The sequence below is a fragment of the Ostrinia furnacalis genome, unplaced genomic scaffold (assembly GCF_004193835.3).
Source record: "Ostrinia furnacalis isolate ACB-3 unplaced genomic scaffold, ASM419383v2 OfSCF3056, whole genome shotgun sequence".
Lineage (NCBI taxonomy): Eukaryota > Metazoa > Arthropoda > Insecta > Lepidoptera > Crambidae > Ostrinia > Ostrinia furnacalis.
The window spans coordinates 560,752-585,971 of NW_021133295.1; the positions used below are offsets into that span (position 1 = coordinate 560,752).

Sequence of the window (25,220 nt, forward strand, 5' to 3'; positions counted from 1 at the left end):
AGTTATCGCCGCGGGTCGGTGGAATCTACTTGTTTGTTGTTTTCCCGGTTTCACCAAGAAAAAATCAATAATCAAGTTTTGAAAGTTATTTTGTGTTAAATTTAATAATCATGGGGTTTTCGGAAGGTCAAATTATGTTGGACAGCCCGACCGGCGCTTATTATTCTGGACAAACTGTAAACGGTCGAGTTATCTTCGAGTTGACCAAAGTAAAAACGATTCGAGGTCAGTACAAAAATGTAATTTGTATTTTTGGCGGATACATTTGATTTGCATTTTAAAGAGCCTTTGTGCTACAATAAATTGTTAGAAACATTTTGCTAAAAGTGTGAATAAAATCTCCTATCAATGCCATGTTTAGTTAGTTAAATAGGTGGGTAAAGTTAAAAATAAACCGTTTATCATTTTTTATCAATGCTTAACACATAACTAAAGAGTAGCTAAAAAAAAATTAATTTAAGACTGGATCAAAATTATTTTATTGGTTGTGATAAAGCAATACAAACAATCAGACAGATACCTTTAAAATCGGAAATATCTTTCAGTTAATTGGGCATTTAATACCTATGCCCGAATATTTTATAATATGTTTCTTAACCTTGGCAGGCTGGAACTTTATTTGTGCTAATAAATATTTAATTTTCTACTGTTTTGTGCGCTTTTTTGGAGTTAGTTTTGGCTGATTTCATTTGGATTGGAACTGGTAGATGATTCACTCATAAAACATGCTTTAATTAGTCTTAATTGTTTCTTTCTTAAATACATTGACGAAGACCAATCACAGAGAGCTAGATATTAGTTTAAGTTGATAATGGCGACCTTTTTACCTTATCTCCAAGAGTTCTTACACAATTTTTTCTGTGTTTTAGGATCAACTCCAAACCACCTCTTTTTTACACCCTGTGTACTTATGGAATAATTCAATCCATATAACTATTTATTTAAATTCAGCAGACTTTCACCACTTGTTGAGTAACATTAGTGTAGCCATAATAGCCATGAACTTGAGGATATACCAACCATATTTTCTACTACCACATTTTTTCTACTTGTTGACTCACACTTACCAATGCAATTAGCTCTCAAGAAACAAAGTTCAAACAAAACAATCTTATCAAATAGCATTATTTTACAATTTAACTTTTTGACCTTTATCTATAATATCTTTGGACATTTTACACTGCGCTTCTAGTCCCAAACTAAGCAAAGCTTGTACTATGGGTACTAGACAACTGATATAAACATACTTAAATACTTTTTTTTTGTAAATACATACATAAATTATACATAGAAAACACCCAGTCCAATACAAACAAACATGTTCATGCACACAAATGTTTGTACTGTGCGGGAATCGAACCCGCAACCTCCGGAATAGTAGTCCGTTTCAAACCACTACACCAAACGGCCGACAAAGTCTTAGCTACAAGATAGTTTTCCAACTTAGTTTCATGCATTCATTACTTATCTACCATTATGTAGTTTTAAATATTAATTAACATATTTAGGACAACCAACAAACAAGACAAAAACAAATAGGTACTACCCGTTCGCACTAAGTTTGCCGGTCTGTGGAATGCGCGATTAAACGCATTTAGTTAGTGATTAAACGCAATCAATGTGTCTTATTTTACGCAAATACACAATTTTTATCAAATAAATAAATAAACAATAATTTAAATATACTAGTTACTTAAAGTTATAGACGCTTCCCTTCGAGTGACGTCATATCGCCAGTGGCAAACTTAAAGTGAACGGATAGTACGCATAATTTCATATATTTTTTTTATTATTTATTTATACATTCATTGCATAACATTTGGCTTAAGACTGGTGCTATCTTAATTACATTTCAGGTAAATATCATCACATAGATATGTATTTGAGTCTGCTTTAATTTGAGACTGTCTGAAGATGATAATTAAATGTTAACAAACAAACATTGTGTTTAGATAGTATTGCAATAATTATGGTAGTATTGCAACCTTGAAGCAGTGCCATACACAGGGGCATGTTGCATTCTTCACATTTATACGACGTCCTTAACATCTTCAGCCATTCACGAAAGCAGTTAAAGCACTTCTGTCGCGACCATTTATCTTTTTCAGTCTGTTCTATTAGTATAGGCCAAAGTGGTCCTAGTTTATTATAAGTACGCGCAGCTTTTACAGGATTCACGCAAGTCGCAAGGCGAAATTTGGGACACTTCTCGTAAGTGATTCATAAGTATTGAATCCACCAACTCCAAGCGAAAAGTGAAGTGATTTGGACGTTCCATAACTTTCATAGCACATAGTTTTTTTGCCTGGAGCCACTGGGCGGCTTGTACAAATATATCTAAAGGAAGTGGGTACATTATTATTCGGTGTCTAAAGGCAAATAACGGCACTTATTCTCCTGAATTAATGTCGCTATATTTCCTTATGGAAGCCGGAGGAATTTTGTCATCATTACCTAGTGACGGGGGCACAGTCGATGGGGCGTAGTTAGCATACAAAACGTAAAACGTTAAACGTTGATAGCATAGTTTTTGCCGAAAAAATGTCCGCCATTTCTGGTAGTCTGGCGACCCTAGTTTACCCTCATACAAAGAAGGTTCTTCAAAATAATAATCATTAGCTTGTTAGGAAGTTTTACACGAATCTCGAGAATATTCCATGCTTCTAGTTCTTTTCCTCGAATTTTCAAAGTTTACAAGAATACTTACTGCTAAATTCTCTATTTCGCAAATGGTAGAGTTTATGGTGGTGGTTCATAGTGTCACAAATAGTGCTCGAGACCTATTTGAGTCGTGGGTGCGCGATTTAAAAACGATGCGATTCGGTTGTGAAATCATTTGGTGTGCCAGTTGTAACATACTCGTAGAATATAATAGACCATACAAAACACAAAACCAACTGCGTGTGCTGTGCAGATTCACGTCCTGTCTCAGTTACGGTTACTATCGAATTTATTTTTTTCTTTTACAACTTCTCTACATATTTAATGCGCAAAAGATTGTAGGTACGACTAGTAACATTAGGTTTCATTACGTTTAGATAATTATTTCAAATGTGTAGTGCAACTATCGTCCATCAATTCTTTCTTTAATCGAATTTGTCCTGATTTTTTTTCATCGCGTTATTACACCCTAATTATTGCCATAAACTTTGTCAATCGCTCCTTCGAATAGGCAGATAGTATTTTATACACTTCCTAGTTCCTACGCCAATACAATGTTCAAAACATATCAAGAAACCAAAACGGAATCCGAATCTTTAGGTAGGTACTTTACTATACCTACTTGTTTCTCACCCGCTATATTTATAGCGGCACGCTGTGTGACCTTGCCGACCACTTTTTGCCGCGATAAATCGACAAAGAGATAATATTCGCCAGTCGCGGATTGTTTAATAAGGATTAGTTTACAATTTTACATGAGTGTTTGTTGTCATTGCAATCACTGCAGTTCTATCATAATATCTAGGTCATAGCATTACCCTACAGCCAATAGAGGTGGAAGGTGGAACAGTAAAGAAAAATGTTGCAAAAACGGGAAATATTATTCAAACTATTTTCACGCGGATGAAGTCGCGGGCACAGCTAGTATCATAATATTATATTAAGAAAAGACGCTAAAGTCTCGAAATACTTAGTAGGATAATGCAATGGTTTAGTATTGGATGTAGGTAATTACCTAAAAAGCAGGAAAATAATGTTCTACTTATTGCGAAGATTATTATGTAGGTACCTACCTAATTCCATAAGACTTAAGTATACCTACCTAAAAGAGATATAAGTGTATTAAGCATTTATGTGGAAAGTATTATGACGCCTCATAGAATGATCACCAAAAACCATAAAGGAGAAAATAAACTTAAAATTCTTTGGACTAGCTCAATTTTGCGTAGCCTCAATGTCTTCTAATCTACTGATCAGAGTGCTAAATAAACTAGAGGGGTTAAAGTTCAAAGAAAAATAGGAAATATCATTCAGTAACGTCTCGCATTTCCGTACTCGTACTAACGAAGCTAAATTACCAAAATTCATCCAGATGCTATTGAAGTTGGTAATTAAACCCATTTGCGAGGATTGGCGTCGGCGTGGCGCGTCGCTCCCTACATTTTGGGCGATCTATACTTTGTTCGTATACGATTCGAGGTCATGGGCTCAATGAGGGCTATCGTTTTTATACTTAACAGTTGGCACCCCTGGCGATTGACAGGATCTTACTCTACAGTGGCGCCATCTTGATGAGTGCAAATACGATAGTCCTCCTACCACTTTCGCGCTCACCAGTTGGCGCCACTGTCTTCGCTACTAGCAAGTGACAGGACCTTACTCTACAGTGGCGCCAACTGGTGAGCGCTAAAACGATAGCCCTCATTTAATACGTCAAGTTCAGGAAAGGGATTGCGAACTTACCATATTGAGCGCGCGAGCCGTGCCTGTCCGAGAAAATAAGTAAATAAATAATCTATACTCTTAGATTTAAGTCTATACTAATATTATAAATGCGAAAGTTACTCTGTCTGTCTGTATGTCTGTCTCTCTTTCACGCCTAAACCAATGAACCGATTTTGATGAAATTTGGCACAGAGAGAGATAGTTTGAGTCACGGGAAAGGACATAGGATAGTTTTTATGCCGGTTTTTGAAACAGGGACGCGCGCGATAAAGTTTTTCTGTGACAGACAAAATTACACGCGGGCGAAGCCGCAGGCGGAAAGCTAGTGATACATAATTGTATTGTAATTCAATCTCAAAAGATATGAATACTCTTATCTGTCACGGTCTCAAAGTAAGAAAATCAGAAGAATTACACTTGCTGATCAGTTTTTTTTTTCGGTTCAGTCATTTGCTGATTAAGGAAAGATCCAAAAGAAATAAACAGTTTTTTGCATAAATTATGATAAACAAATGAATAGTTAACCGAATGGAAAACGTTTGCCTTTAGGTAACACAATACAACTATAATACCAATACATGCTAGAAAACCCAAGCGTTTGTGTTTGGGGTACCATACCATAATTTATTATATTTATTTGTTTCAGGTATTTTCGTGAAATTCCACGGCTTCTGCTCCGTGCACTGGACCACACGAAAGAGCAGGCGCGTCAACGACAGGACAGAACACTACACAGTCTCGCACGACTCCCACGAAGAGTATATCAACCTGAAGATGTATATCCTCGGCAGCAAGAATGGTAGGAATCTGTTTGTCTCAGCTCAGTCTAAAGTCTGTTCGCCGAGAGTTGATAAAAAAATTTAAATATCAGAGGTTCTAACTAAACTCATTATAAATTGCGGCCCGCTAATTATTTTTTTCGATATAATGAAAAAGTTGGTTGATTATTTGGCCTGGATTCTCGGCTCGGTTACAATTTAATTTTGGACTACCATTTATAAGAATGTTCTAAAAATACCAATTATCTACCAAAATCTACTAAACGATTTCGCACTACTAAATCATCGTGATCTTTGCCTCAAATCTACCAAAAAAGTAGAAATCTACTAAAAGTGGTCACTCTGTGGCTGCCGCCGCCCGCCGGCCGGGGCGCTTGACGACAGCTGCGTGGCTCGTACCATGGTAGGTACTCAGTGCGCGTTGTGACAAACGACGCCCGCCATAGAGAATGCGATAATTAAGCGACAGTCACTATTGCAAGACATTTCATAATATTTATCAACTCTCGGCGAACAGACTTTAGATAAATTACTAATTGACTAGTACCTACCGTGACCGTCCATAAAGGTTTCCCTCAAGGATATCCACATAACAACGATCGGTCCAGCTCTGTCCACATCCAGGTGTTTCCCGCGAACATCACCTGTGTGCCTACCATGAGTTTACGTTNTGGGTCAGACTATCTGACTCTGACACCAGCTTTTTAAGTGTGTAACTGGAATAAATAATAAATGCTCTATCCGCGTTTATTAATACACTAGACAAAAATCCTGTTTTATTATGAACAGCCATAGTGTAAGATATGCTTATTCATGAGACGATACATTGACTATCTCATAAACCTGTTATACTATAACCTATACGTCTTAACTAACAAAAATCGGGAAATTCGAATCGAACGTCGGGAAAATTCAACTCGCATCAAAACACAATCATTGAGACTTTCCGACACATCCGAGCGAGGTAACTCTTAATTAAGCTATCGGCAATAATATCGGAAGTAGAGCTTATAGCCAAGTAGCACCAAGCTCACGGGCAGCGACCTCGCGGCCTCGTCCTTTGTAGGCTGTCGCGCGCCTTGACCTGCTTATTAATTGTGATCTGGATTTGTTTTTAATAATCTTGTCCAGTAGCGAGAAAACTCGGTGCGATATACAGTGGCTAGTTAGTTAGTTAATTTTATTAAAATAGCCGTATATTTATACCTTGAGCGTGTAAAAAAACTGTCCGTTTAAAAAGTTATACAGGGTTATTTAGTCAACACAACTACTGCGACACAAGCCTGCGAGGCTAGTGCAGAAATGGTGGTCATTACAACCGAGAAAAATATATGCTATTATTATTACTTATGTAGTTACATTTATTTAAATCGTTGTCGTCTCGTATGTTTAAACCTACAGCATGTTAAAAACATAACCATCCTTCTGGCGTAGTCGGGTAAAAAGCTGTCCGTTAAAAAGGGAGAAATTCTGGTGCTCCTATCAACAACAAAAACATGTTAGGTGGTCGGTTTTACCTTTGAAAGTCGCTTTATTTTAGTTTTAAACATTTCACTCGATTAATTGTTGTAAAACCAGATTTTGAAAGCTTTGACCGATTTATAGAGCTCGCGAGCAAGTGATGTCATTTACCTATGTTGTCGCGCAGATTTGGCCGAAACTTATCTAATCTATCAAAATCATCTATCGAAATCAGTCGCAAAGTAGCTTCGCTAGCTCGTAAATATTAAGACTTCATAATCAGAGCTTGTGCATTATACTTAACTACCATAAATGTAGATAACATTTAACTGATAAACAAACTCGATAAAATTATAACTATACTTATGGATGGAAATACATATACGTCGGCCGTTTGGTGTAGTGGTTCAGAACGGACTACTATGCCGAGAGGTCCCGGGTTCGATTCCCGGCCGGGCAGAAATTGAAATGATGAATTTTAATTTCTGTGACGGGTCTGGGTGTTTTCTATGTATAATATGTATGTATTTACAAAAAAAAAGTATTTAAGTATGTTTATCCCGTCGTCTAGTACCCATAGTACAAGCTTTGCTTAGTTTGGGACTAGAGGCGCAGTGTAAAATGTCCAAGGATATTTATATTTATTTATATTTATATTTATATTATATATTTATATACAGGGTGACTTTTGTATCAGTATCCAAATTTTTTCCTGACATTAGGTATCGTTTATAGATGACATTTTTAATAAAAAATAGGTAGGTCAAATTTTAACATCAACTATTTTTTTCCTAACCAATTAATAACGTAGTGTGGTTACCGCGCTTAGCACGTAAACATTTTGCGGGAGAGCGAGTCGAGCGGAGAGCTGGCAACGTGTGGCAACGCTCGACCGGCCGGCCTGGCCGCGCGGCGCATCAATCAGTCGCCCGCGCAACCCATTACGAGACGCGCGTATCGCTGCGCGCGCCGATCGTTCCGTCGCGCCGTCAACGTAACGATGTATTCGCAGCGGGAGTGTTATGAAATGATTCGGTGCTACATTTTAAGTGGAGAGAGTTTGAACCGGGCCCAGAGGAATATCTCAACTTCGTAACCAAGGACTAAACCCAACAGTGCCAAACCGGTGAACGATTTTAGCGGCAAACTGAAGCGAGATCCGCGAGCAAGTAGGTAAGTACCTACACGAGACGCGAAGTGCGAAATAACACTGTAGTTTTAAATAAACTCAAAGACAATGTACAAAAGCGTGCAAGTCTGTCTGGAGAAAAATGGTATGCATGCACTTTGGGCAATTATCAAAATACCTTCTCATAATTTGTTAGTTTGTAGTTAGGTTAGGTAGGTTTGGTAAGCAATCTCAATTATTGCACATGAAAATAATGATGAACTTTTTAAATACCCCCGAATAGGTACACAAGAAAAGTAGTGTTACCGATACTCTCGGTGATTTTATTTTGTTTTTGATAGCGTAATTATTGTCGTAGGTATTTAATTTTTCTACCATAAATTAGTAAGTCTGTTTAATTAAAACTAATTACCACTTTGAAATCTTTTGCATTTTGACGGTCTCCTAATCCCGTGAAAGTATGAAGGGAAAATCGACAACTTATGAATCGTATCGCAATGAATGAAATGCGGCGCGGGCAGGCGCGTACGTGTGTGCGTGCGTAAGCGAGTGAGCGAGCCGTGACCACGGTGTAAGTGTTTTTTCAGACTGTTTCTGGGTGCTTTATTTTGAAATTTTTGTACTGGACGATACAAAAATAAAAAATACGTGTTTTGTCTTTCGCTTCATAGATTATTATATTAAAATTTGGATACTGATACAAAAGTCACCCTGTATAAATCCATACTAATATTATGAGAAAGTATATACATTTTAACATGGTTTAACACATGATACGTATATGACCTCAATTACAGGTATACACAGCATTTCTTTTTGCAATGTTAGGGTAAGTAATTATACACTAGTAAAAACAAAAATCAATTGAATAGAGTCTAGAGTTTAAGCACCGAACAATATAAAGGATTTAGTAATTGTTCATTTTGTACGGACATATACATCTCTCAAAAGAGCATTCTAGTGCAGATCCGATGTAAAAATTGTGGGTTTCTTTTTCACGGGTGCCATGAAGGGGTATTTTATTTAATAGACCTTCCCTTCATGGTTTAAACGTTATTTATTTATTTTATTTAAGGCACAGATACTACTACCTAGAAGTTATATAAATACTATCTGTAGGAATATGTTAGTAGCCATATCTAAACATTGGTTTTGATCGATCTGATAAAAAACCATTTGAATTAGTAACGCGTTATCTCATATTCATGGTGAAGTTCCTGATAAAACAAAACGTCATTTCATGATGATTACACAATATTGTATTGCACCATTGTGATTAGTTACCAAAAAAGTTATTGGTTTGGATTGAAACGAGCTAAAAGTAGGATCCTGAGGATATTGATATAGACGCATGCTTATAGATTTTTATTTTTTTATTATTGTGCGGGAATCAAACCCGCTACACAAATTGCCCAGAACGACAACCACTAAGCTTAGGCGGTCATCAGTATCTCAAGGCATAATTACTTATCAAGTAAACAACGTGGGTAAGTATGTGTAGACCACAGAACGTAGAAAGAGGTGTAGACTCTACACTGTAGTCTCTTAGCCATATTTAAAATAAGATCTAAAAATCTTGTATCGTAACTGTTTGCGAAGCATAGCTGATGTAAGGGCGGCCGAAAGGACATACTCTACCTATATTTTGAATTCGCCTTTATCTTGTAGGTAAATTAAGTAGCTATAGCTAACCGTCCATTAGAAGGCTCGGTAAGATGTATGCATACGGTTAATCACCAAGGGATTATTGCAAAATCCTTATAAAAACATGCAAACAAATACCGATTTACTCTTAACCTCTGGTGACATCATGAATTACCGACAGCCTTCAGCTAAACGGGTTTAGGGCATTAAAGCAAAGTTTGTATGCAACTTTATCACAACCTGCCATTTCCAATGGACATCGGAGTGAGTGACTCGTGCCGGGCTGCATAGTAAAAAGTGTGATGTGTAGAATATTCAATTAAGGTCAGAAAAAACGTGATTTTTGATCTAGTAATTTGGTCTGCTCTTTTGTATGGCTTTTATTTGGTGATACCTATAGTGTTAATTTCTATTGTGGCTTTTGGATTTTTGGATTGCAACGAAGTTTTCAAGATGACTGAGGTTTGTAATTTTGTTTACTTAGAACTCTAGCATAATCTAAATATATACCTATAACTCAAAGGTGACTGACTGACTGACTGACATAGTGATCTATCAACGCACAGCCCAAACCACTGGACGGTTCGAGCTGAAATTTGGCATGCAGGTAGATGTTATGACGTAGGCATCCGCTAAGAAAGGATTTTACGAAACCCCACCCCTAAAGGGCTAAAACGGGTACGAAGTCGCGGGCGGACGCTGTAATAGGTAAAGCTCAAGAAAGTGTGACATAGTGTCATGGTCCTCTTTAGGACAATCTCCAGTTTCCAGATGTATTATCATAATCTAATAAGGTTTTTTTTTCTTTTAGTTAGATAGTTTCTGATTTAGCCAACTATAGTCCGATTTTTAATTCGACGGAATTCTGACAGCTGTCATTTTTTGACAATTCAGATGTAATAAGCCTTTTTTGCTTTGAATTATTAATAAATAATATGAAATGAAATTTCATGAACTACAACTTACAAGAATGAACTATTGTTTGTTTTNTGGTAGGCACACTGATCTAAATCTAATCATTTCAAGGTAGAAAAACGGGACCATTTCTCACCTTTCCGGTACTTCTTGTGACCTTCACCAGATCGTTGATCGACCTAGTGGGGGGCTGCCCATACTACCTCCAGCTCGTGGTCACCATTCGGGAACTTCTGTCCCAAACGGCCATCAGCTCTACGAGCGATTTAAAACATTCAACTAATCCATCCGTTTGCAGCGGAACACAAACTCAACCCGGGCAAATACGAGTACCCGTTCACGTTCCAAATCCCGGACAGCTGTCCGTCCGCGTTCGAGGGCTCCCACGGACACGTGCGCTACGAGCTGAAGGTGGTCGCCGACCGCGCCTTCAAGACTGACCAGGAGATCTTCCACCCGCTGCGAGTTATCGCGCCGCTGGACCTTAACTACCAGAACTGCAAGGTGAGGCGTTCAGAATGGTAACGATATTTAAGATTAGGGGCTGGTCACGAGAAGTCATGCACTTGGTGAAAAGCCCTTAAGCAATGGAGCGATAGTAAATATAAAGTTGCAGAATATCCTCTTCTTAGATGACTTCCCAGTTTCCGCCCGCGTAGTTTTCGATTTGTCACCGAAAGTGACTGATTTCGATTACCTCGCTGTCCTGCCCGAGTAATCGCCAGATTAATTGCTACAATCGCGTAAAAAGGCTACATATCGCGCGTCCAAACTGTTCTGAAACACTTTACAGGAATCTAACTATCCATAAGACAAGTTCACATTCACATTACCATTGATATTTTTGTGACAAAAGATAGCTCTAAACCTTTGCCAAGATTCAATTTCTCTATGTACAAGTACACAACATAAAACTTCAGACAGATAAAAGATATTTTCGCATTTGTGTTTAATTACGTTGCCTACATCGGCTGCATACGGTGTCAATCCAATGCCACAATACCTTTTCATAACCATCATCGTTTCCCACAGGAGCCACGCACGATGGAGTTTGACCAGACCTTCTGCTGCTGGTGCATGAGCTCCGGAGCGGCCCACACGCTGGTCAAACTACCGGTCACGGGCTATTGCCCCGGGCAGGTCATCCCACTGGAAGTCAGCTGCTCCAACGAAAGCAGCGTCGAGCTGGATCAGATCAAGTTCGCTATCAAGAAGGTGAGTGTGGATGGAGTTTGACCAGACCTTCTGTTGGTGCATGAACTCCAATGCCGCGCACACGCTGGTCAAACTGTCAGCTGCTTCAACGCCAGCACCATCGAGCTCGATCAGATCAAGTTCGCTATCAAGAAGGTAATCATGTAGATGAAGTTTGACCAGACCTTCTGTTGGTGCATGAACTCAAATGCCGCGCACACGCCGGTCAAACTGTTAGCTGCTTCAACGCCAGCACCATCGACCTGGATCAGATCAAATTCGCTATCAAGAAGGTAACTCTAATCATGTATATGGAGTTTGACCAGACCTTCTGTTGGTGCATGAGCTCCGACTCGGCGTACACGCTGGTCAAACTGCCGGTCACGGGCTATTGCCCCGGGCAGGTCATCCCGCTGGAAGTCAGCTGCTCCAACGCCAGCAGCGTCGAGCTCGATCAGATCAAGTTCTCTATCAAGAAGGTAACTATCGCCCGTATTCACAAACGATGCTAGCTTAAGTGACGCAGCAAATCGAACGCATAGCGTTGAATAGAGCTCGTGATTGGTTCGTGTGTCACCCTGTGCGTCCACGCGTACTGTGAGGCCTCATAGTAACGTTTGTGAATACGGGCGTCAATCATGTAGATGGAGTTTGACCAGATGTTCTCTGCTGGTGCATGAGTGCACATATTCAATAGTATTGCCTCGTTTTGAGCTATCGCTAGTATCGATAGTCGATACTATCGATAGGCCAATCGATAGTCTTGCGATAGTTTGGCTATCGATAGTCGACTATCGATCGGCAACACTAGTTTCAGCCGAAAGACGTCCACTGCTGGACAAAGGCCTCCCCTCAGATCATAGAAAGAGAATAGATATGAAGTCGCGCGTAACTACAACGAGAACCAGTGTCCCCACATTTCCCCCACCACAGCTCCCACACACACATTCAACTGTGTAAAAACAAAGCGACTGAGAGTCTACGACAACATGTGCAACCGGCTTAAAAGTGCTGTGATTGGCCAGAAGGCGTGCCTTATGGCCAATCAATGGCCGCGTGACGTGACGCACACTTAGAAAACGCTAGTGAGAGAACAAAGATAAAATGGAGTCGACAAGATATCGATACTTTATTATAGGCAAGGCTCGAAACTGGTTTCACAAAATGCTTATGTATGAAAACCTTTTTATTATTATACGTTATTATTATAGCCTGACCAGGAACATAAAAACCCTGGCATAGAGGCGCGTCAATTGCATTTGATAGTGCAACACTGAGTACAGTCGTACCTGTGTTAAATTAATAGGGTAACTTTATGTATTAGGATTCAGGATTACGGGCTAATTTGATATTTTCATAAATTAACGAAACAATATTATTATAGGTAACCTGGTTTAANAAAAATCAGAGTTTAGGTACTTGCGCTAGAATGAAGTCGGTAAAAATCATTATTTTTTAAAGCTAATCTTTAAACCCACATCCTTTGGAATTAATTAACTGGTGTCATCCTTATTAGTGCAATCATAATAATGTTGCCATTGATGACTGCGTGTGTGCCAAAAATAACTATGATTAAGTACTTACTGTTGAAATAAGATAATTCCAAATTAGGAAAGAGTGAGTATATTGAATCTCGTGTAAATACCTAGGTACATCCGCGATACTAAAATATATTACCTGATATTGATATTTAAATTAGATGCAAAATAACATAATTGATATTTCGAACTAATTTTGCTAGACGTACTTAAGTTACAAAATGTCGAATAAATTGTATTTTTGGATTGGATTCTCTCGATCTGAAGATCGACAGCCTTTTTAAGTCCTGGACTCATCCAGGGTTCGATTCCTAGATGGGATAGGTACATAATTTTAAAACATATTGTGTACCTACTGCTTCTGTATTGTACTGTACCGTTCTGTACTTTTTAACGGATGATTTCAGTTAATTGGAATTATGAAAAATTGCTTGTCACCATTACGAAGCACCTAACTACTATCAAAATTATTCCTGAAATTATGAAATATGTAGTTTATTTACCTAGAAGCGATAATGATAGATCATCGCTGTTCGTTATCAAAAAACAAATCCGAAGGCAAAGAATGAGTGAATCAAATTATCAGTATTCAGTAGTGATACGGAAGTGCTCGTGTGTGTTCTGTTTTTGGTTAATTTTGTTCAATTCACGATGACAGAGAAAATTCGCGAGGAGGTTTGTGCTATTTTTTTATACAATTGGAGGAAGAGGGCCGTGTATAATGTATAAGGACAGCAGGCCATTCCGCGTTACGGTTGGATATGAAAACTATGTAGGAAATTGCTACTATCTACTACTTTTAGCAGGTAGTATAGTTATTATAGAGCATTATAGCTAACTGACTATATTAACGCATCGGTGAATTTGTCTGTCTGTCACAGGGCTGCATATTTCCAATCAGTTATGTAGTACTTACATGGAAATGTTTTGTAGATACTGGCAATTTTAAGTGTTCTGTTTGTCTATTTCAATAAATACCTAATCTATACGTACCTAATTAACAATAATACATGCGTGTTTAAGTTTTGTCAAAATCCACTGCTACACTAGTTTCGGTAATATGAGCCCAGCACCCAGCACAGCACGCTAGTTCTACTGTTTTATTAAACCAACTGGCTACCACAGAAGAACTATTTTTAACTAGCTTTCCCCCCGCGGCTTCGCCCGCGTGAAAAAAGGGCTGCTTTTAGGGGTTTCCCGGAAATTATTGGAATTTTTCCTCGGACTTTAACAAACATTTAAAACAAGAATTGATAAAATTGGTCCAGGCGTTGTTGAGTTATGCGCTTCCCAACACATTGTGCGATTCATTTTTATATTAAAGCCTAAAAATAATTATGTTCTCTCTCACTTCTGTCTTACAGGAGATCATGAGGCTTAACGAGCCGCCTCCCCCACCGCAAGGCGACATCATGGAACGCATCATCACCGAAGTGGGAGAGATGGGCCGCTACCAGCGATGGCTCTTCGTCTCCATGATGCCATTCGGCCTGTTTTTCATCTTTGCGTATACGGTACAGATGTTCATAGCTGCCACGCCACAGGAGCACTGGTGTAAAGTACCTGAGCTGCAACATTTGGACTTGGATTTAAGGTACGAACAGCAACATTGTTGCTGTAAAATCATCCCTAAGATCAAGCCCTAGAGCACATTATCATCGAGGTGGGAGAGATGGGCCGCTACCAGCGATGGCTCTTCGTCTCCATGATGCCATTCGGCCTGTTTTTCATCTTCGCGTATACGGTACAGATGTTCATAGCCGCCACGCCACAGGAGCACTGGTGTAAAGTGCCTGAGCTGCAACATTTGGACTTGGATTTAAGGTACAGACAACAACATTTTTATGCAAAAACAACCCTAAGGTCATGAAGCTCAACTAACGCATACTGCGGATGACGTCATTATGGAGCGGATCATTCATGAGCCAGGTGGGAGATCCTCTGTTGGCGTGTTCATGCACACAGAGTAACTACATAGATGTTCGTGACCCACCTACGAATCCAGGGCTTCCCGCGACTTTTACCAGATCGTTAGTCCAGTGAGTCCGCTAGTACCTATTATACTTCGTTCATTAATAACGCATCTACAAGCATATTCAATAGAGTTCTTAATTACTTTTTGTCAAAATCTGCAGTTGACTCTTCAATGAAATAGGCTAAGTACCTATCTGCGTTACTATATTCCATTATACTACTTGATCTTTGTCGTTTCCAGACGAAACCTCTCAATACCGGGAGCAGTAGACGGGCCGGACTGGAACCGGTGTGAAGTTTACGACGCCAACTGGACGCAAGTGCTGCAAACCATGATGCCTCCAGTTGGGAGCCCCACCGTCCCCTGCCGTCACGGCTGGGAGTTCCTTTACAACGATATACCGTACACTACGGTTGTAAGCGAGGTAAGTAAGGTAATGCCAGGAGCAATAGACGAGCCGGAATGGAACCGGAAACCGGAAAACGCAGCGTGGGACGTCCACCCATAAGGTGGACCGACGACCTGATAAAGGTAACAGGAAGGCGCTGGATGCAGGCCGCTACCAACCGTGCGATGTTTAAGTCATCGGGGGAGGCCTATATGCAGCAATGGACGTCCTGTGACTGAAATGATAATGATGACTGGAACCGGTGTGAAGTGTACGACGCTAACTGGACGCAGGTGCTGCAGATTATGATGCCTCCAGTCGGGAGCCCCACAGTCCCCTGCCGCCACGGCTGGGAGTTCCTTTACAACGATACCACTGTTGTGAGCGAGGTATAAGTAAGGACTACGTAAATTTTAATAGTTTTCAGGAAGAAGAAGACACAGGAGAGAAGACCGATAGGGTCAAATGAAGCCACCTACTAGCGATAATTAGTTACCTATAGTCAAAGGTCAAATAATTAGCTTTAAGGGTAGGGAGGATCCAAAACCATTGAGTAATGTCACAGAATAAGTAATAGTACTGGTAATGTCGTAAGAGCACTTATGAAGTATCTACATACTTTATAGGTACTTACAAACTATACAAGTATACTGATTTATGTAGATACTTAAACCTAAGATTCTAAGCTCATATCTATGAAATTTTAGTTAATTAGCAATGTTCTGTGAATTTAAGCCTATTATCTATCTATTCCATGATAATAAATAATAATGTTGTCTCTACTTAGGTATTAGGTATTTCAGTCAATAACTAGATCGCAATTGACAAGATCACAATTGTTTCAGCGAGGATGGGTGTGCGAGAACGCAGGAATCGCGCCCTTCGCGCAGACTATGTTCTTCGTTGGGTCGCTGGTGGGGTGCGCATTCTTCGGCTGGGTGGGAGACAAATATGGACGAGTGCCAGCTCTAATAGGTAGGCATGAAACCAAAAGTATTTCTTTAAGCCTGATATGCTTTGGACGCCCAGAACTAACAAGATCGGCTAATGATGTTGCCGTAAGAAATTGACTGTTTTCATGAGAAAGTAAGAAAAAAATATGTGGAAGGGAAAAAACTAGAAGATCTAAGCCTTGATAGTTCTCGTTGGCAAAGCAATTGAACCCTAGCGGAATGAAGTAGGTTACTGAGTTTTGACAGTTTCATGAACTCTACAATACCTCAGTAACGGGTGAATATCAACAAACTCGTTTTTTGCCTAATTCCGGTGGCGAATTTTAATTTCCACTTTCCAAAACTTTTTTGTGGCAGAAATAATAGTAAATAACTTGTATTATTCAATAATATGGTAGAGATCAAAATATTGTTAATACTTCTCGAGATATGTCAATTTGAAATTATCAAGAGCCACCGAAATTGTATTTGAGCCACCGGAATTAAGAACCAATCCACCGAAATTTATTTATACAGCGGTCTTCGGAATGTTACGGATGATTGTCTCAAATTACTTATTTATTTGTAATCAATAAAGTATTATTATCCAGTAAAGATGTTTATAATTAAAAACAATATTCAGGCCTGTGTTGTGACCCTAAAAAAGCATCAAATCTTCCTACGTGAGTCGTAATAGCCGACTAAGGAATCAAAATACTGGAGGGTGGGCTGCAGCATCTTTCCGGGTATTATACTACCATACTGGAACTACCAACCAGCCTGTTAAGCATGGTGATAACGGCAAAATATCACGCATTTATTTTTTAATTATTGCGATCTGCGTACCGCATATGTTTATCAAAAATAATGCCTATATTAGGCTTTCAACTAGCTCTTATAGTAATTACATAGTTGACAGTTACTAATTACTTCTACTGTTATTATTTTTTTGTAAAATCTTATAATCGCAAATAACACATCATTTTTTTATTTAAAATTACAAAATAGAAAATTATAATTTACTTCTATTTATCGATAATAGGAAACCGCATTAGAACACGAGCACGGCACTATGTTACGACCGGCACATGCGGCCGTACTGTGTATTTTCACACGACCGTGGATATCGGAAGAAATTAAATACATTGCGCAGTAGTTGAGCATGACATAAAGTGGTTGCTAACTAAATCGTCAATGTACAAGCACGGTAATACTATCATACAGTATTGTAACTTCATATAAACGGACGAAACGCGAGCTTTTCTTCGAAATTCAAATCTCGGTATGCGCTCGACATGCAAAAGTCGGGGGTGTCGCGAATGTGCCACAGTAATAAACTGAAGATGTGTTGTTTTGTAAACAGTAAGTGTTGTTTTTATAAAAAATAATTACAAGTACCTAATTATACAGTGTGTTAGGTAAATGGGCTTATAAGCCGACACTAGCCCATAGTAACATTATATTGTAAATGGTATGGTTTAGTCAGTGTTATCATATTTTTTTTAATTTTCATACAAAATAAAATTTATAAAATCAGATTTGTATGAAAATTAAAATGATTAAAATGCTGATATAAAATTTCTGACTTCACCATACCATTTATGCACACGTTAACATGGGCTAGTGTCTGCTTATAAACCCATTTACCCAACACTCTGTAAATCAAGCATTTTGTACGCCTCGGTCGAGGAGCATACATTTTACGGTCGCAAAATAAGATTTGTTACTAAATCTTGACACAATTTTTTTTTTAGTTAATACATCTACTAATGACAAGACAACATGCATTTTATCCTATTTCATTCACAAAGTATTTTGTTTGTCAAAATAAAATAAAAAATTACAATCACAAATACACTCACAAAACTAGATAGAAATTCTAAGTAGGCAGATGTAGTGAAAATAGGGTCTGCAGGTGGGCAGCCCTATCGCATGTTGTCATAGGGTGACGTACCGCTCGGCTGTTGACATTTATTTCAAAAATATGGCCGAGTTGGAATACTGTATAGATAGTATTACCGTGGTACAAGCGTGTTAGAATTTTTATCACCACTGATTTCGATATCGCAGTAACTGTTACGGCACTGAATTCGTTCGTAAAAATGTTTAGTTTTTTTTATTTATAAGCAAAATACCAATGGATTTGCAATACTTACATGTAGTAAATGACTCCATTGTTCCTGTAGTTCGTTCATTTCACTTGTTTTATTGCACGTAACGACGCATTATCCAAAATATCGGAGAACATTTCCTTAGTACGACTGAATCGCGACTAACCTAGCTACGCGGCCGATGTTCGTTTCTGGGCATATCGCGGAGACACGCGCCACACCCCCGTTTCACATCTATTCCCTTCTATGATCTGAGGGCCTCCCCCAAGGATTTCCACAAAGACCGGTTCTGCGCCGCTCGCGTCATCAATCATTGTGTGCTGTATTATTATCATTATTTCTCTTCCAGGACACATTCTTCCGCGCCGTAACGAATCCGGGCGAGAAGTCGGACCACGACACTGTCCTGGAGATCACGAAGGGTCCTATCCCCGGGAATACGGAGCGAAACTGGACCGTGGAATTGCAAGTGCCGGAGGTCGGCGTGTACAATCTGAACACCTGCTCCTTTATTGACATACGGTACACCTTGAAGGTCAGTCGAATATGGTTGCTGATATTAATCAATAATTCTGAGATTCTGGCAAGGGCGTACCGAGTGGGGCGGGGCAAGAGAGGACAGCGACTCCCTGGAAATGGTACATCTCTACAAATCTGCCCTATGTTTTGCCCATATTAGTCTGTACTAGGGACACTGCTCAAGACCAGAAAAATATTTCAGATTGAACAATGACATGACAAATGACAACGAAAATATCAATTACTAGCGGCCGCCCGCGACTTCGTACGCGTGGATCCCGTTTTACCCCCTTCATCTATCTTACGCAGTTTAGATTTTTTCATACAAAAGGATTTTTCCGCTAATTCCTGTTCCCGTGAGAACGGGATAAAAAGTATCCTATGTCCTTCTCCTGGCTCTAAACTACCTCCCTGACAATTTTCAGCTAAATCGGTTCAGCCGTTCTTGAGTTAAAAGTGGAGTAACTAACACGACTTTACTTTCCGGTCCCCCTGTTAGTTCCCACCATTTATATTGAACTTTATCTTAAAATAAAAATAAAAAAATAATTAATTATGTTTCAGGTCAGCATAGAAACTTCCGGATGCCACGTGGACGAGGACGACTCCTGCCCCATCATATTCGGGACTATCCCGATCGTGGGTTTCCAGGACAACCTTCCCGGGCTAGTCAACCAACTACCTCAAGTCAACCCTGCCGCCCCGTACCCGCTACCGGTCGTCAACCAACCGGTCGCTGCGAACAACTTCCAAGGCGCCAACTCCGCCTATCCGGGCCAGACGTACCCTGGAGCGTCCCCGTACCCACCCCCGAATGTGTCTCCGTACCCCAGCCCCAATCCGCCGTACCCTAACACCAACTCGCCGTACCCCAATCCGCCTTACCCCGGCGCCAGTCCGAATAACGCTCCGTACCCTGCACCGAATCCTCCTTACCCGCAAGGCAACTCTAATGGAGCCCTGAACCCCTCACCGTACCCGAACCCACCATACCCCGGTGGGGCTCCAAACCCATCACCGAATCCACTGTACCCTAGCGAAGCTCCAAACGCGTCACCGTACCCTGGCGCCAACCCGCCGTGCCCCAGCGGGCCTCCAAACGCGTCACCGTACCCTGGCGCAAACCCTCCGTACCCCAGCGGGCCTCCAAACGCGTCTCCGTACCCTGGCGCCAACCCGCCGTACCCTACCACACCTTCAAAAGGCAACCTCCCGTTTCCTACCGCAGGGGCGTACCCTAGCACCCCCGCTGAGAATCCATCCGCTTCAAGCCCGTATACCCGCCCTATGATAGGCGGGGGACTAAGGACCGGCACAACTGGGTTCATAGGCGCCCCGGAACCGGCGGCGATTCCTTTACTGCCGCCTGGCGCGGGCGTCCCGTATCCTACCGTAAGTTGATAAATATTTTACCTGCTGTTCTTATAAACTAAATGTTCACTGCTGGACAAAGGCCTCTCCCAAAGATTGCTTCACGCGACCTACACTAATATATCTGCTGTATTAATAATAACTGTGCACCTTTGTTATAAACTGTGTTTGCATTGGGTGCTATACATTACATGCAGTGGTTAATTTGATGTGCTGCTTCCTTACCTTCAATCATAAATGTTGTTTAGCTATGGAACACTTCAAACCGTTGTAATAATTTGTATGTTAAATCAAATGCGTAATTTTTCAGCCCATTGTATTTTGTATAATGTTACTTTAAGTAAATGCGTCTTTATTTACAGGTGTCAAGTCCGTACGCCACCGCCAGCGCTCCTGAACCGAGTAAGTACAGCAATGGGATTCCCATAGTAATATTTCACATTCCCATATAACTGGAACTTTGCTTTTTTTATGTCCTTAGGCTGGTTTTTAAGTCCATTGGTATTTTTTGTTTACAGCTAAGCTGGAAGAAAACCCTAACAATTCTCCATACAACCCAGAGTTCGTTGAATCCCAAAAGAATTGACACGAGGTTTTACTATAATAATACTACCTCGAATAGTGACGTAGACTAAGCTAAGCTACAACCTGGTTAAGTTAACTGCGCACCTCGGTTCGCCCCGTCCGTACCATTGTGTCGGTGTGACGTCACGGCCGTCAAGTGCGCAGTTAACGTGACCTGGTTGTATTATACGTAGATGTAAGCGATGACTGTATACGCCTTCATTTTATATTTAAACTATTTTTATTAGAAACCCTTGGGTTTGTTTTCAGGGGTAAAAATCAGCAGCTGAATAAACGCATTTTTGTTATTAAGGAAAACAAGGTATTTAACGCATAGGTTCAAAATTATGTGATCTCACATTCAAAATCAAAAGCCGAAATAATTATGTGGTGTAGACCTTGAAATCTCGTAATGTATGTGTTTAATTATATTATATAAGGCAATCATTTACAATATAACTATGTATAAAGAGATCAATGTTAAATAAGTGGTTAAAAGGCTATTTTAGAAACTGCTTTATAATTTTATAAAAATATATCTTTTTAGGATTCATTATTTTTACGGTTAAAAATTAAATGTGAGGAAAAGATTTATGGATATTTTAAAAAAGGTTATTTACAATACTTCAAACATAATCTTTCTATACAATAAAGATATTGATAACTGAAATACAATAATATAAAGTGCCTGATTTTGTCAATAAAATATTATATTCGCTTTTAAAAGTTCCCAGTTTAAGTGCTTTGGAAGTGCTGAAACCATTATTAATTATAAACATCACAATAATTACAATTAAACTAAGAGTATAATAATTTTACCAAGCGTCCAATATGCAATGTGCCATAGTGAAAAATATAAATTATAATCATACCTTACAAACAGTCAATGAGACTCTAAAATATTGTAATTTAGAAGAAAAAATACTATTTAGTGTTTTTGCATTTGAAATAGTCCTCATGATAAGTATGTTTAAATGAAAGTTTTAATTATGGAATGTTATTTTTTTATTACAGTGCTAATTACTATAGTGCATTATTTATAATATTATTATGGGAGTACAGTTTTATATGGATAAGTGTTGGTAAAATAGTCAACGTTTATTAATAAATCATTGATAGGTATGAATAATATTTACTTCGTGCTAATCTAATATGATACTCTTCGATATAATCTAAGTATGTATTTATCATTATAACTGTAAGTCAGTCTTCCAAGTCTCGCACAAAACAACGGCATTTTATGAATTAGTACTGCAAACATAATAATAATACGAGTAGGTGCTATTTAAAACAATAAAATATGTGACATCAAAATGTACGCCGATTTCTAAACATTTGCGGCTATACCACGAGGAATATACCCCTATACTATCGGCAACAGTGTTAACTACCCATTGCCGGTCATGTCGTCTCATTCTATCGCAAAGAATCACCATTCGATGAGAGCGAGAGCAAAAATGGAAACGGATAGTTAACACTGTGGCCGATAGTACAACGACTGCACATTAAGCTTACTAAACACTGGCATCTTATGCCGTCGTAATAAGAACTATTTTGTAGTAAAAAAGTATATTCTGATGTGCTGATGACGGTACCGGTACCTACACTTACTAAGATTGTCTTTTAAATATTTATCTTAGGTATAATTTTAGTAGAATAAGGTAGGTTGATATTATTTTTTGTTACTTCTATACCATATTAGGCTGTATTATGCGCTTCTTATAAGTATTTTCGGCCTAATACTTGGCATTTAAAATAATATAGTGTTTCGTTATATTAAATACTTACAAAATTTTTATATTCATGATATAATATTATAAATTATAAATAAACTATGTAATAATGTTGTGTATGCATATTTTTTTATTTTGAAGACATTTTATTGCTGTTTAATAAACATGATTTTACATTGAATGAAGTTTTATTGTGAAGTTTCAATGGACGGACTTAAAAAAAAACCAACTAATATTGTAAACTTTTTATTAAGTACAAAATAAAAATATTAATCAAGAGTCTTAGAAATAACACCCGCTACGTCAGCGTGACGTCATATCGTTCGATCCTGTTGTCTCTGTCTTAGAGAGGGAAGGCACGAGAAACCGGCCGCCCCGCGCACCGCGACACTTTGCTCGAGCGCTTGGCTGTGACGGACGTTCTCTCGGTTCAGGGACTGTGATATTTGTGACCTAGATCATTATTTCTGCCATAGGCATATTTCTTTATTACGTTCATTTGATTTGTGGAATTATTGATGTCGGTTATTTAATAAATCGATATCTGTTGGTGCCGTACATTACTTTTAAAAAAAGCACTCTCACCTCTGATCCTTAAGATCAGAAGTGGGNACACAGTTGAGTGATGCAGGGAAGAAGAACTCTACGTCTCTCAAAGCTTCTTTGGAGAAGTAAGAGAGTGTCGAAATTGAGCCACTGTAATTGCTTTTTTTCGTGGGACAGTTTTGAAAGGCTATTTAAAACACTTAAAATATGAAATATCACATTTCTTTCATATCATTTGGAAGTCTTATTTAATGTATTTTATGGCTATACTATTTTTAAGTTACTAGAATCCCCGAGAAAGAAGGAATAACACAATTTATGAGTAGAAATAGAGTTAGGACGCGCCACCGTTATTAGATTTTGGGTCTTTGAATTTTTTTTTAGTACATAAAATAACTACCTATTGTCCTGAAGACTTTGCTATCGTGTAAAACGCTGTATAAACTATATACAGAAAAAAAATCATCGCTCTAGTTACATTTCTCCCATCGATTCTCAGCTCCGCCGCGTAAAAAACGTGTTTGGGATATTCACCCTAACAAAGAAACTGTCGCCTAACGTTCTCCCTTATAATTTCAGGAGCAAATCTCATTGGATGTTTCGGGGGAGTGCTGACGCTGTTCACTTCGGGCGTCTGGGACTTCACCATCGCCAGGTTCATCGTTGGCTTGTGCATTGATTCCTGCGCTATAATGATCTACATTATAGGTAAAACATTTAACTAAAATAGTTTCATTAGTAGGTATGTTCAATGACATCTGAAGATCTGGGGATACGGGTCGAATCAATTGCACCTACTTTTTCGGCATGCCACACATTTTGACTTAGTTAAGGTCTCTAGAGTTATGGCATGTAATGTAACGTGAGTTTGTTAGAGCTTGAATCTACATGAAATGTTGTTGGTGGAATAAATCATTACTACTTTCCATCAGTAACATTGCTAATAAGATGCTTGATGACTGCAATTCTTTCTGCCTATACTCGTAGGTACTTAAAGCATGTAAGGCATGTAGTGTTCTGAGACGACGTTTACCTGCACTCAAGAATGCTTGAGTTTAGGTAAGCCTAGGCACAGACCACCGACTTTTAGTCGGCCGATAGTTGGGCCCGATTCTAATTTGTATGAAGAATCAATCGGTAATGTGCGCACTTTCATACATCTCCATACTGATTGGTGGTTGCGCCTAGGCTAACTCGTGATTTTAACACAGTTTCTCAAAAGCCTAGTGAATAGACAATCAGTTTTCTTAAATCTTCAATATGGTTTACTAATGATATACATTTGTTTTCCAGTAATTGAATACGTGGGTTCTCGCCATCGAACATGGATATCGAATATTTCGATTGCGGTCTACTGCGGGGGAGGAGCCTTATTGATGGTGGGGCTGGCACTCTGGCTCCTGGACTGGCGACACCTAGTCCTGGCCACTTCGCTCCCTATGCTGTTCGTGCTGGTCACACCTTTGTATCTACCGGAGAGCGCGAGGTAAATACGTAAGCAATTTTCGCTTATGATATTGTTGACCGCCTCCTATATTTTCCTGATTAATTTCGTTGCGGGTCCAATGACAGTTTAACTTTCTCCCGGGACAAACTTGACCTTCACTAGCTGGGTATTAGTGGCGGTCAAGTTGTAGATCCTGGCTACACAGGAGTTGCAGCGGTGGGAACGAGAGGTGGGAATAGTCCCGTTTTATGATGTTGTTGCTCCATGTCACACAAAGACTTAAATACTTTTCTTTCTAGTAAGACCGTATAGACTTTGTCCTAACTGGAGAACTTTGTTTTTAATTTTAGATGGTTGGCTTCTAAAGGAAAAGTCAACAAAGCAGTAAACATGTTGAAAAAGTTCGAAAAGGTTAACAGGAGGGGTATACCAGACGACCTTATGGCAGAATTCATCGTGAGTTACAAAAAAGTTTTTAAAATGTTTAGAATGGTTCGCTAAAGCGAAATTTAAAAAAAAACCTTTAGCTTGATTGATAAAGTACTTAGTCAATGAAATGCTATACGCCCGTATTCACAAATATTACTA

General features: G+C 39.1%; 2 protein-coding genes across 5 annotated transcripts in view; both read left to right on the plus strand.

The window, feature by feature from the left end:
- On the plus strand, positions 1-22,709 carry LOC114357174 (arrestin domain-containing protein 3). Its single transcript, XM_028310677.1, has 8 exons — positions 1-225; positions 5,033-5,185; positions 10,613-10,818; positions 11,347-11,529; positions 18,802-18,987; positions 19,536-20,363; positions 20,705-20,744; positions 20,861-22,709. Exons 1-8 carry the CDS (start codon positions 111-113, stop codon positions 20,926-20,928), a joined length of 1,779 nt encoding a protein of 592 aa, XP_028166478.1. The 5' UTR covers positions 1-110; the 3' UTR covers positions 20,929-22,709.
- The window catches only part of LOC114357175 (organic cation transporter protein-like), a 19,150-nt gene continuing 3,575 nt past the window's right edge, over positions 9,646-25,220 (plus strand). Inside the window, exons 1-7 of one of the 4 annotated variants that reach the window (XM_028310679.1) lie at positions 9,646-9,861; positions 14,411-14,640; positions 15,262-15,445; positions 16,255-16,384; positions 23,765-23,893; positions 24,479-24,671; positions 24,983-25,088. In XM_028310679.1, the coding sequence (XP_028166480.1) occupies positions 9,853-9,861; positions 14,411-14,640; positions 15,262-15,445; positions 16,255-16,384; positions 23,765-23,893; positions 24,479-24,671; positions 24,983-25,088 (981 nt within the window). In that variant the 5' untranslated portion in view covers positions 9,646-9,852. Of the gene's footprint in view, positions 9,862-12,940; positions 13,126-13,619; positions 13,722-14,410; positions 14,641-14,662; positions 14,871-15,261; positions 15,446-16,254; positions 16,385-23,764; positions 23,894-24,478; positions 24,672-24,982; positions 25,089-25,220 lie in introns of those variants that run through there. The other 3 variants (XM_028310680.1, XM_028310678.1, XM_028310681.1) reach the window with 3 other exon arrangements.